A 14287-nucleotide genomic window follows, 5' to 3' on the forward strand; every position below is an offset into this window, starting at 1 on the left:
TGCTGATAACTTACAAATTACCCTGCATTTATCAACTTTAAACAACATTTATTATCTCGCAGTTTCTGTAGGACAGCAGTCTGGATGAGGCTTAGTTAGGTCCTCTGCTTCAGGGTCATCCACAGGCTGCAATCCAAGTCTTGACAGGAGTTATAGTTATCTCAAGGCTTATGTGGGGGAAGGACCCACTTCTTAGCTCCCTCACATGGTGTTGCCTAGATTCAGTTCCTCTAAGGTTGTGGGACTGAGGGTCTCAGTTCCTTGCCAGCTGTTGGCTAGAGGCGGCTCTCAGTATCTTCCCATGTGGACCTTTCCACAGGGCAGCCTACACCATGGTAGGTGGCTTCATCAGAGAGAACAAGTGAGAGGACAAGAGGGAGTGCCAGCAAGATGAAAGTTAGTCTTTCCTAACCTAATCTTGAAAGTGACATCCATCACTTTTGCCTTATTGTATTGATAGAAGCCAATCCTTAGGTTAAGCTCACACACAAGGGGAGCAGCTTATACAGGAAGTGAGTGAGGAGGCAGGGATATCTGGGAAGCCATTTTAGAAGCACTCTACCACACAGCCCCTCTCCTCCAGGAACTCACAGTACAGCTGAGAAATTACCTGGAAAAGGCTGGAAATTGTATAAGTACCTGGAAAAGACTAAGGTATGCTGGCCCCATGACCGTCAAGGTAGGTATATGTTACTCTATAGTTTAGTCACTGTGTCCCTATCAAATTGCGTGTAACACATTTCAGATTGTCACTGGTTTTCAGTGTGTCTTTGAGATACGTTCCATGGGGGTTGCTCTCCTCCCCTCCCACTCCAGGATAATTGCTTTAATAATAAAACATAAGCTTAAAAAGCTTAACTGCACTGTTATGTGGTTGTCCTATTAACAGCCCCGATTCTTTTTTTGCGTTACAGCTTATGGTAAAATATGGTGATTTCAATTTCATTTTCCACTTTGTTGTGTTGAAAGCTCCAGCAAAACACTCCTCTTCATTAAACTAGGAGACACCTTTATCATGGTTTGAGTTATCTGCATGAATACAGGAACTCAAATTTCCCGACTCATCTACAGAGTTTTCATTATGCTATGGAATGAAAAAAAAAAAAAAACGCACTAGCATATTCTAATCTCTCTAAAAATTACTCAGTGATTTAATAAGTAGCACACAGACTTATTGTAATTAGTCATAGTAACGTAGTAAATCGTAATAAATACATAATTGCGATTAATGTATTTATTGGCTTACTTTGCACATACGGTAAATACACCACCCTTTGTTTTAGCACAGGTAGGGGCTCCTGGCTGATCGTGGCCCTTTTGTGCAGTTCCACCCCGCGCCGTAGGGGGCAGGAGCAGTCCTTCCTCGCTCGCGGTTTTCGACGCTGCTTTGGTCTCTGTCAGACCCAACCAAGTCAGTATAAAAGGGGGGAATAGCCATGGAGACGGTAGGCCTGTGGCCGGGCTTGCTTTTTAAAGGGAAAGCTCTCCCGGTGATTAGGAACCTTAAATCACATTATAAGTAGGTGAACGCCAATGCATGGTGCACTGCGGGAAAACTCCCAGGGCCTGGCTCAAGGGAGGCCTGGCATTTTCTCCTCCCCGCGCTCAGGCGGAGAAAGGTGCGGTCCAACCCGCGGAGGCTCGACCCGGAAGCCGCCGTGGCAGCCGCACAAGCTGCGCTCGTCTCTCGGCTGGGGAGCTACGTGTCGCACCGGGTTCTTGAGCCGGCCGTGTCCTCCTCCCTCGGTCGCCACTGGCCCATGAGTCCCCATGGCGACGGCAGGGGCCAGGCCCGGGGGCGGGCAGTCCGAGTGGGGCTGCGGCGCTCCGGGGGCATCCGCGGCGGCATGGCCGTGTTCGCCGCCGTGGCCGCAGTGTTCACCCTCACCCTGCCCCCCTCGGTACCGGGGGGAGACTCCGGTAAAGTACTCGCAGGGTTGCCTCTTCTGTCCCTCTCCGCTGGTCCCAGAACAGGCAGGGTCTGTGTCTGGCCCCTGCTCTTGGCATTCGGTCTGGTCAGCTCTGGGCCTCCATCCGCCTGCCTTTGCACAGCGCACTGTTGTGTGTTCCAGAGCCCACTTCTGTTTCCATCCCTGTCGTTGTGGTTTCTTTAGTTCTCAGGCTTTCGAGATGGGGCTTATTGTTGGTTTCGCTTGGTGGAGCTTATCGACCTCTCCACTTCCCCAGATCTTTTTTCCTGGTCCTGAGTATTTACTTTCAGTCTTTTTTAGTCCACAGATATTAGTCACCGAGTCCTTATTATGTTTCAAACAAAAGAACAGTAGTGGCGAACAGATAATTGCGAGTGTTCCCAGTGCGGTTAGACAATACACAAGTTAATGAATAAACAGCATATTAACTGGTGATAAGTTATGGAGACAGTAGGAGGGAAATATGATTTAAGAGTGGGGGTAAGTAGTGGGTCCTTCCGAATGGCTATTCAGGAGAGACCTCTGAAGAGGTGTTGTTTTAGTTGAAACCTGAATATTGAGAAGGAACTAGCCATGCAGAATATTTGCAGGAGAACTCTTAAAAAGGTGGAAGCCAGGTGCGGCTGTTTCTGTGAAAAAGAAAAGCATGACTCATTGGCCCTTTAAATCACACTAATTGTTTTGTATTTGATGCAAGAAACAAGATCCATGTTTTGTTTTTGGATTCAATAATGCCATATCATGGCCAGTAATTTTGTCAGAATAGTGCTGTAATTTCAGGTGGTGAACCTATGGACTGAAGAAGCAGCTTTTGCTGCATGACCAGTGATCCCCAAATTGAACAGCTTAAACAGCAAACGTTTGTCGTCTCCCGTTTCTGTAAATCAGGAATCTGGGTGCCGTTTAAGCTAGATGCTCGTACTCAGAACAAGGTTGCTGTCATGGTGTGCGATGGGGCTGCGGTCTTCTCAAGGCTCAATTTGGGGAGAAACGCAATCTAGTTCTTTGCTATGTGAGTCTCCGTAAGTTAACTGACTTCTGTCAAGAAAAAGACGAAAAGCAGAGGTTAAGGGGGCATATTCTGAAGTCAATATACTTGGGTTCTTTTCCTGATTACTCTGTGTGACTTTGGGCATAGCTTAGCCTTAGTTTTCTCATTTATAAAAGGAAAATAATAATTGCACCTACTTTTAAGGGTAGCTGGGAGGGTTAAATCTGACACCTCTGTCATTTTGTAACCTAATACTGTAAGTGATATACCACTTCTCCATTTTATTCCTGGAACTTCGTCAGTAAACCCAACCCATATTCAAGGGGGAAGGATTACACAGGTGAGAATATCAGGAGTTGTATTAGTGGGGATCATATTTAGGGCTGCCTACCACATTGAAGATCCTTGATGTTCCATCTTCAGATTGTTACCTTTCTTCTTTCAGGTCCTGTTGCACAAGTAGGGATAGTGTTTCATTCGTGTAGTAGGGAGTTTCTGTACCATGTTACCAAGATTGGTATTTCATAATGGAAGTAACTTTATAGTTGTGAGAGTTTTGGTACTGGAGAGCATTATTCAGAGGTTAAGTAGTTCTGTTACTTGTAAAAAAAAAAAGATTGACAGCTACTTATGGTTGGTTGAGTGTGAAGGATGGGAGTGAGATTTATAATAACTGACGTTTGTTGGGCACTTTCTGTGTGCCAGGCACTGTTCCAAGTGCTTTATATGGGTTGTTGTTTTAACCCTCCCAGCTACCCTTAAAAGTAGGTGCAATTATTATTTTCCTTTTATAAATGAGAAAACTAAGGCTAAGCTATGCCCAAAGTCACACAGAGTAATCAGGAAAAGAACCCATGTATATTGACTTCAGAATATGCCCCCTTAACCTCTACTTTTCGTCAAAACATTTCATGAAATTCTTTTCCAAATCCACCATCACATATGTAGTGATATTTAAAATCTATTTAAAATCATGATTATTGCCCTGCCTTAATACCGTATTTTACTTTTTCCCAAAAGAATAAAGTTGTGTATTCACCTTGAGTTACCAAACTTTAGGTGCTTTAATTTTGTTTGGTTTGATGTTAAATAGTGGTTGCTTCTAATATTTTTATGTTCATTTTTGGGAATGATAAACTTTTCCAAGTATATGCCAATATGGAAAATTTGCTTTATCGTATATTTGATAATTGTGTTTACATGTTGAATGTACTATTCTTGAATGTTTATGAATTATATTTTCATCAATAAACAGAACACATCTCAAAACCAATATAAAGCATGTATTCTTCTTCCTGATAAGTCTTATATTTTACTCCATAGATTCATCACATTGTGTGGTCTTGCCAAAATTATTCTTTGTACCACTTGACACACATAGTTCATATATGGGCAGGGTGCTCGTGGTGCTTTTCGGGGAGGGGGTAGGAATCTGGCCTTCACTAAATTAGTTTGTACGTGAGTTTGTTTCAAAGATACTGTCTTTAACAGATGTGATGTGTGACAATCTAGTCTAATTAATATTGAGAAGTATGATATAAAGGGAGCTGTTTTTTGTAAAGGTTAAGCATCTGCTGACAACTCTGGGCTTGCCATTAGTTCGTATTGCAGACAATAAAGCTGTGGTTCTCAGACTGGAACGTACTTCAGAATTACCTGGGAAACTTGAGCCCTCAGTGCCAGTGGGTCTTAGTAGATGATGGAATTTGGAGGTATGGGCAAGGAATCTTCATTTTTAAAAAGCTGATTAATTCTGATGCAGGTAGACACAACTCTGAGGAACCTTTCGTGTAAAGGGTTGGGAGAAAGCCAAGACTCGGGAAGCTCGCGGTATTTTTTACTATTCACTTCCTCTGCTCTTTATCACAATCAATGTAAGAGTAGTATTTCCCTTTAGATCTTTATCAAGGTTACATTTAGAGGCTTTGAATGGGGACATCTTTTCTATTTCGAGTTTAGTTTAACATTTGATAAGAATGGATGAAAGTTTGTCACATTCTAGATTTATCTTTATAGCAGCAGAACTCTGGCAAATAATAACAGCACACTGACTTTTCCACGGTAAAAAGAAGTTAGAGAAAAATAGGTTATTTTTCTTAATGTTAAATGTAATTCTGAATACATTTTAAATGGAGGAGAATGAATAGTGACCTTTGAAATTTTGAACTTATGGTGGCTTCGTCGCAAAAAGATTACAAGAACAAAAAAATTGAAAATAGTTTGGAGCTAAAGACTTAAGAGCTAATCCATTATGGAGTAAACTACAAAATCATATCCTTTACAGTAGTTAACAAAGGGAACAGTTCTTTGAGACATCGTGAGACCATAAACTATTTAAAAAGAAGCATTTAGGATATAAATTGTGCTGGTTTCTAAGGTGCTCTTGAATATCTCTTCAAAAAAGTCCTTAAGTAATTGACTAAATCTGTCTTCAGGTGCCCTTATAAGGCTTCCATGATGCAGTCACCTAAGACTGGGGTGTCTTAGTAGCAAGGATGACAATGTGATGTGTCTTTTTGTTAAGCTCTGTGTGTATGGCTTGAATTGATGCTTGCTTTGTGTGTGGCCAGAGGGGAGAGGTGGTGGTATCCTGGCAGGATCGTGAAATGGATAGGATAATGTTTTTAAACTTAGTGGGAGAGAGAAATGAAAACCAACCAGGATATAAGGCCATCTAAAGTGCTAAATAGACTCAAGCAGGTTCTATGGAGGAGGAAGAAGTGGTTAATTCTGATGGGGAGGCTGGGGAAGCAGGTGTCTAAGAAAAGGTTACCGAGAAGGTGGCAATTGAACTTAGCCTTGAAGGATTTCAGGGGAGAATGCTAGGGAAAATACTCCAGGGTGAGAAAAAGTGAGAAGAGGTGCAAAAGAGGAGCAATCCAGAGAAACAGTGGGTAATCAGATTTGACTGGAGGGAACATAGGTTTCATGGATATAAGCCTAGAAAAGGGACCTTGAAACCATAGAAAGCTTGAACATCATGCTGAGGAATCTGAACTTCATTCAGTAAGCAGAGAGCAGCCATTGAGAAGTTTTAGACTAGGGATGCAATCCAGCCTTTGTGTGTGTGTGTGTGTGTGTGTGTGTGTGTGTGTGTGTGTGTGTGTGTGTGTGTTTAGGGGCATGGGGCAAGGCAGGTGTTGATTATACGTGATTTCAGTATGAAGATGAATTGAAGTAGGATTGGTCAAGTCTGTTGCCATAGTCCAGGCCAGAGAGAGTAAAGGTCTAAATTGTAGCTGGGACAGAAATTAAAAGCAGAGTATTGCTATCTATGAAAGGATAGGAAATGGACAGTAGTACATTTCCTAATAGATACTAGTAACTTTCATGAGTCATTCATCAATATTGATTCCTTACATTGTACAGTATTACAATGTACAGGGATGAGTCAGAAATAGTCCCTGTGCTCTGAGTACGTAAAAGGTTAACAAATAGGCATCAAATTACTGCATCATAATTTTAGAAATAGTCACTAATGGTGAGGAACTATAAAGGACTATGTAAGGAATATTATTTAATGGTTTGAAAAAATGTCTTACAGTGGACCTTGCCAAAATAACCTGGAGTTAATAAACACTTGGAAATCATTGAAAGATATCCAGTGCAATTAATGTGGAGAAGATATCCAAATGCCAGTTTTAGGGTAGTATGGGACATTTATGGAGTGTCCAAACCTCAGATGTCTGCACATTTTACCTTACCATAAAGTTGCATCTTTATAGACTTTCGTGCTAATTTCTTGAGGGATAATAAAGCATATTACACTAATGCTCCAACAGTATTTGTGTATTTGCAAGTGGATACAACTTTCAAGAGGGAAAACAAGCACTTTTTAAAGACCAGAATTTACCTATATTTCCACTGACCACTTCTTAAAGACTATCAAAGATAGTTTGTTCAATAAGACCTAAGGGAGAAAATATTCTTAGACTATTTCATGCTGTTAAATCTCTACAGATTTACAGTTTTATCCAGTCAAATTAATGCAAAACCCCAATGCAAGCATTTGGATTTTGAAAACTTTGGAGGAGTGTCATTCTCTAATAGTAATTATTGGTTTTACATTATTTTTTCACAGGGGAACTGATCACAGCCGCACATGAGCTTGCAGTAAGTATTAGTTTTATTGTTTAATCAATGCTCTCATTAACAGTTTTAGGAATTAAGAAAGTTTAATTAAGCATGGAGTAAAGTAGATTAATTTATTTTCAAACCCCAGTTTTTAGTAACTTATAAGTACAGTACGTGACAATTTAAGTTTTAAATCCAATTAAACTAAATTATAAAGCAAAGCCTTTACTATATATACAGTAACTGCCTTATTATCACCCCAAATTTTGTATAAGCTGTGGAGAATAAAATAAATCGGGTTAACAGTTTTAATAAGTTTATTATTTAATAAACTTTATTATGGTGCATGATCCCTTTAGGCAAGACCTTAACGACTGTCAGCATGGTGGTAATCCGATAGCAGTGTGGTCTTTCAACTTTCTAACCAATACGATATTTCAGAACCTGCTTTTTTTCAATAGCCTTTTAAATGACCCTAATGTACTGTGAACCCAGAGAACAAACTGCTTAAGAACTGACAATGAAATGTGTCACCCTTTCTCTGGGTGACGCACCATGTGATAGACGCTGCCAAATCCACTAAAGAAAATATTTATTTGTATTGCCTCAAGAGGATTACAATAGAAAACCACTATTCAAACATTTAGTCATTGGTGCCTAATCTTTATAGTTGCCTGAGAAAAGGGCTACTTTTCAATTAAGGCCTGTGTGACTCTTCCTTTCCTAGATGAAAACCTTCTAACTGTTGCTAATTTTTCCGTAGGTTGCGCATCCTCCTGGCTATCCTTTGTTCACGCTGGTGGCTAAACTGGCAATTATACTGTTTCCTTTTGGTTCAATTGCCTACCGCGTCAATCTTCTCTGTGGCTTATTTGGAGCAGTAGCTGCATCATTACTTTTTTTCACTGTTTTCAGGTAAAGTAGTTGATTAGTTAAAATTAATTTTGAGCAGTTGGAGATGTAGATTTCTTATGGCTCAAGTACATACGTTAAAAAAATCTTTTGTTGCTTGGTTTCCCTAACACATGTGATTTTACTTTCTTAATTTATAATAATTTCATATGCATTCGACCCCTCAAATGATTACACAGTTGGTTTTGTTTCGTACAATGGAGTGAAGGTGTCACCAGTTCATTATCACAATTCTCTGATTAGGCAGAACTAATGAGGTTTGTCATTTTATGAAGATGCAGATGGGCCACTTTAATTCAAGAATATGAGGTTCATCTTTTGGTAAATGGTAAATATCATTTAATTACTCACAGTATTGCTGATGGGCAGCTGCCAATCAGGTCCAGGGCTAATATCTAATTATATTGTATTCTAAATATGACCATGTTGTATACTTTTTGAAATAAGAATATTAACTAAGGAAATCAATTTGGGATGTGGTTTTAGTAAGGTTTCACTCTGCTGCATTATGGTTGTAGGAAAGGTAGGCAAATTAGATCCCATGTAATTCATTGATAGAAGACTTTCTTAGTTTGGAAGGCTACCCTGCTTTTAAAACATTGGTCATTAGTTTAGAATGCTGGTAACCCATTTGTCTTTGATGTTTCTGTCTCCTTCATTCTTAACTCAGTGCATCCTATACCTAAGAGGATTATAGTGAAAAATACAAATTACACTTTCTGCAAAAGGAAAAACCAAATTAAAACACTTCTTCTAAAAACTTTTGCATGTCTTATTATGAAACAAATGATTTCTGTAGGTAAATATAATTTGAATAGGTATAATTTCAAATGTCATTTTTGGAGACCAATATTTTTATTTGTGTTAAAGTCATAATACTGCCCTTTAGCTACATTCTAAATTGTCTCTTAATTATTTATAGAAAGATAAGAGTTAGTATAACTATAACTCTGAAGTTTACTTTTGATCTGTATGTGAAAAAACTTTCAGATTCAAGTATTATAACTGTTGATCTTTTCCCAAATTGTTACATTATTAAATTTGTTATTTTAGTCTTTATGAAATATTTAAAATAATGTTTCTGCTTAGATTCATTAGTACTATTAATATTTTTCTTTTTCTCAATGGTTAGGATAATTTTTATTAGAATTGTTCCTTCTGAGTCTTTTGTAATTAAGAATCTGTCAGTATTTCCACTGAGAGAAAAAGTGTTTTTTGTTTTTAAATATCTAGGTTGAACGGGAACTTCCTTGTTCTGTATTGAATGAGTACATTATTAATTTTCACAAGATACTTTAGAACAAAAACATTTAAAGAAGACTAATATATTCATTTTGATAGTCTGTATTTTAGATCATTTATGTAACATATACGTATATTTAAATGTTATGTAGCTATAAATAGCTCTTTGTGCAAGTAAAGGGATTCATTTTCTAAAACTTTTCCATGTTTTTCAACATTAATTGTTGATGCCATTCCATATGAGAACCACTAAAAATCATAAATAAAAATCTTAAAAATTTACAGAATCTGGATAGCTCTGGACAGTACTTTTCTTTAAAAATAGCTTTTATTAATTACTATGATTGATTATAATGGGTTTAGATTAGCACGCTAGCCTATAATGCTTTTCTTTTAATATACATGGCTAATGATGTATTTTATACTTGCTGACATGTGCTTTAAATTCAGTCTCTTAATATGACTAAATTAGGTATTTGAGTGGTTTTAATAATATAGTATGTGCTTTGGAAAAGTTGCTTTCTTTCAGAAAAGGGATCTAACTATTATCTCTTACATAATTTTAATATGAAAATACTTCATTATTTTGAATACAAATAATTGACAAGGTACACGTCCTTTGGGAATAACCTAGTTCAAGTGGCAAATCTGTTTTGTCAAACAATAGACACCCTTCAAAAAGCAGAAGCCATCTCTATGGTAATAGGACTAACAGTGGCCTATTGATTGAGTGGAAGAAGACATTATACAATGTCAGCTGGCTTGTTACAATTTCATTTGTTGTATGACCTGAACTTAACCTTTAAAACCTTTCTTCTGTGAATATAAACCCAACAGCAGGACATAGTTTTTGTACAACCATTACAGTGATGGCTTTTTTCCTGTCCCAGTGTACAGTAAATGTGTTTCTTTGCAGGTTGACTCCCTTATCAGAATTTGTTTAGGAGACATTTCACTACTTTATTCATTTACAAACCAAATCATCATTCCGTTTTGTTGTTGAATATTGAAGGGTTTTGATCCAGGAAACAGTTTTATTCTTTCTTTCCCCCATCACTTAAGAGACCATTACTGTACATGTAGGATTAGTGCTGACTGGTGTGCAGTAAATTAATTCTTTTAACAGGTTTAGGTTTTTTTCAGGTAATTGTTCACATAGCATTCACTATATTTAGCTCTTGGGGTGGACATAAAGACCTTCTGTACCTTTTAAACAAAGATTTTATTTCAAAAGCAAATTTATGTTTAAATGTGTTGATGTAAAAAGCTCCATTTTTTTCAGTAAACATGACTTAGATTGAAAGAGCACTTTATTCGTTGTTTCCAATTACTATGTAATTTTTGCTTTTCTTGCATCTTTTTCATGCTTTTAAAAGCTGTAAGATGTCATTAACACTGCATTTTTTGTCAGTCTTTCCTAATGGTTGGCAAGAACTCATTAATATTTGCTTTGCTCTAATGTAGAAAGCATATGAGTAAAACAGCACATTGAAAGCCGTATGTGTCACTGTAGCTTATTGAATTAAAAATAGTAAGATTGTGGCAGTTGTTTCTGTAAGTATTTATTTGTGTATTGTCCCCTTAAGGAGTATTTTTAAGCATCCATTATGTTAGGGGAGTTTAATCTAGTACATCTCATTTATATGAAATAGTATTCATTTTATTAATGTGTACATCTGTGTTTCTAAGGCTGTAATATAGTTAGTGATTTCTGGGAACTGGGGTTTTCTTTTTTAAGGCTATTAAAGTAAATGATTTTTAGATTTAACAGCATAATATTTAAAATGCCCTATTCTATTTGAAATTCACAAATCCTATTAATATAAAATTTTAAAGTTATAGGTAATATAAATCATTAACATGAACACCATTTAACATTATTTAATGCTTGAATTTCAAAATTATTTTCCAGGAAATGTCAAACTAGGTCTTATTTACTGAATAAAGAAGGAGTACTGAAGTCACTATCATTAAACATCTATATTCTCGTCCTTCATATGTTCCGGTATCACTAAAAGAGAAGGGAGCATGTTGATAGCATTGTATAAAAATTCTTTACCTCAGGGAAGATTTACATTGCTTATGATATCAGTGGAGGGTATACGTTGTGTCATTTACTTTGGTAGTTACAGTGCAGGGGATGTATTCTCAACAGGCCTGAGAGTCAGCCTATCCTTTTCAAACTATGACCGGCCAAATGGAACTATAGAATTCATTCCACAATATTTGTTGAAGACTCATGTGAATTGAAAGTAAAGCTCTTATTTTTTATAATCGAAATTCAGTGCTTATTTTAAAGAAAGTAATACAAAGTTACTAACCATTAAGTAGGCAGTTTTTCAAATATTTTTTCTAAAAGGTGTAGTTTCATGAAACTCACATAAAAATACTTCCTAACATCATTAATATTGTGCAGTAAGACATCAGATCTCTTAATGTCAAGTAGATTACCTAGAATATGGGAATATTAATATTAAAGGTATATTGAAACTTTGCTTACTACAAAGAACGTATGATCAATTTCAGTAATCCTTAAATACCTTCTGGCAGATTGTTTTGTGCCAGTATTTAACTCATGGATTTTATAATTTTATAACTTATATATTTTTGAACATTGTGTTGCTGCTAAAAATTAATTTGATTAAATTTTAGAAAGCGAAGACTTGATTCTGAGCACTGTGTCTGCTATTCTTATAGCTTCAGCTAAGATTCCATTCAATAAAGAATAGAAAATTAAAATGCCATACCTTAGAGAATGCAGAATCTCCTGCTTAAGGGACATTTGGATTTTCCAGCTCAAAGAGTATTTTAGATTATTGCCATAGAGAATAATGTGAAGCTCTTCCTAATTTCAGAAGTAACTATGCATGAGTAACAAATAGTTACCAAGTTTTTGTAGTTGAAGAAGAATGGAAAGTACTGAAGCATTAATTTCCATTCAGGAGAATATCTGTCTTGATCCTTGGTTAATTGATCATATATTTCTCTCATACTTGTATTAAAATTGCATTGACTTAGACTGCTTAAGCATATTAAGAGCTTGGTTCATTTGCATTTTCTTATAAGTAGAGGGACATATTAGGCTCAAATAGCAGCGCTTCATTTTGAGAGAAAAAAAAAGCAGGGCAAAAACTCTTTTTTAAGACTGTAGAGTCTTTTCTGACAGCTAGTCAGAGTTAGAATTAGTTCAAGGAAATGTTAATAATGCACTGCCTGGCCTAATCCCTTTGATATCACCAGGTATCCTCCTGTTCATGGGTTAATTGCTTTAAAAGCGAAGGCAATATTCTGAGCGGTGGGCCGCTTCACCTTTTCACAGCTGTTACCATTGAGTGACAACTAAATCCCATGTGTAAGATGAGGAAGAGCTCAATCTCCAATTGGGAGAAAATTTATGTAAACCACAATCCCTTCAGAATGTGCGAAAGTCATAGACTTTCTTGATTTACTCTGCTTTTCCCAGAAAGCTCTATTGTTCACTTTCCTAAGTCCCATCAACCCTTTGTAGCAGAATATCACAGCAGCAGCAGATAGCTTGAAATATATAAATGCTATCATAGCTCTGATTAATAGCAGTGCTTATGAGTCAAGTCTGATAACAGTGCAGCTCTCCACTCAATTTCAGATACTGCTAATGGAATCTGTCTTCTCCAATTGTAATATGAGAAGGCCTAATTTGCCATGGAGCTTGGAGCTGTCACCAGTAGGGGATTGTGGGGTCAGATGGGAGCTGCCAGGTTTTTGCCCTGCAGCTTGTATCTCTCACTTTGAATAGAGCAGCCCCCTGCCTGCCAGTTAGCTGATAGGCCGCCGTGGGGTTTATGCCACTATATACAATAGGAAAGGGCTACATAGGCTGACTTTATAATTGTGAAGCTAGCTCATATTTCCATAGCTACTGTGCTGCATAATTTCTAATAAGTGGTTTTAACAAATGTCAGATTATGAAAAGTTTCCTCAATTACGAAAACTTATAAAACATTTAAATTGCTAAATCTGTTTCCTGCCGAGATTTTGCCACTGGAACTAGTCATCAGTTATTATGGTTGTAATAATAAGCGCATGTATTTCTTTAAATTACAAATAAAATTATAGATCATAACTCATATAGATTTGGTGCTTTTCAAAGCCATAAAAATAGAAAGTAGCCTTAATGAATTGAGATATTAAGATATACTTCATAACTTTGCATGAGACTACTCAATATTAAATCTCTATTGTTTATTAAGTTGGTTAGTATTGCTGAGGAAAGTAGTTTAATACCCTCATTTTGTTGACTTTAGTTATTTGGATGTTTTACATTGACTTCCTATACTTTTAGTATCTTAACATTGTAAAAATTACACAGCATCTTCTAAGTTTTCAGTTAAAAAGGACTTCGCGTGATGATATGCCTTGGCTGGTGCCTTTGAGAATACTCTTGACGGTATATCCTTTTAACCAATTTCAGTCTTGCTACTGAATGCAAAATACATTTTGAAGATTGAGTAACAAACTAATCTTGAGGTTTTATATGTTTTTATACATTTTAAACAAAACTGACTAAAATATGTAATTGGGGAGTTATTTTAAACCAGGCTGTACCATTGTGCAAGTTACTTGGCATACTGTGAAAACTTAGTAAAACGTGAAGTGAATTACATTTATAAATTCTGTTATAAAGTTCCTATAAAGCCTAGTTGAATGTTTTCTTCCACATATTCAGGAATAAGTTGACGGAGTATAATAAAATGAATTGTTTTAAACTTTAAGTAGCTTTATGATTTAATAGCTAATGCACAACTCTTAATTCTAATGGAAATTGTGTGATTACATTTTATTTATGGGAGCTATTCCTAACCTTACTCCCTGCATTTTAGTTGTGCTTTTTTCCTTTTTGAAAGCTTTAAATTTTTTACTCTAATTTTATGTAGTGGTTTTGAATCAGGAATAATACTTTATACTTTTCCTTTTAGAGTACTGGTGGTGAATATTTATATAGCTGAGAATTCTGAGTAAAACAGTTCTCCTTTTGATCAGACCTCATGAAGTACAACTAACCTTAGTAAGTTTTTATCTGGAATGACAGTAAATTTTTCTAAAATGTGGAAGAAAGGACTTATTTGCAAATTCATTAAAGACGGAAATATTTTAAATT

General features: G+C 36.6%; 1 protein-coding gene across 3 annotated transcripts in view; it reads left to right on the forward strand.

Annotated features, from left to right (window-relative positions):
• Positions 1-1639: 1639 nt before the first annotated feature.
• TMEM260 (transmembrane protein 260) overlaps positions 1640-14287 on the forward strand; it is a 72389-nt gene continuing 59741 nt past the window's right edge. For all 3 annotated transcript variants that reach the window (XR_004029685.1, XM_030811049.1, XM_003267728.2), the window contains exons 1-3: positions 1640-1920; positions 7004-7035; positions 7760-7911. Coding sequence is in view for 2 of the 3 variants with exons in the window: in XM_030811049.1 (XP_030666909.1) it covers positions 1761-1920; positions 7004-7035; positions 7760-7911 (344 nt within the window). In the remaining variant the exon portion in view is untranslated. The remainder of the gene's footprint in view (positions 1921-7003; positions 7036-7759; positions 7912-14287) is intronic.

This window comes from Nomascus leucogenys, chromosome 1a (assembly GCF_006542625.1).
Source record: "Nomascus leucogenys isolate Asia chromosome 1a, Asia_NLE_v1, whole genome shotgun sequence".
In the NCBI taxonomy this organism is placed as follows: Eukaryota; Metazoa; Chordata; class Mammalia; order Primates; family Hylobatidae; genus Nomascus; species Nomascus leucogenys.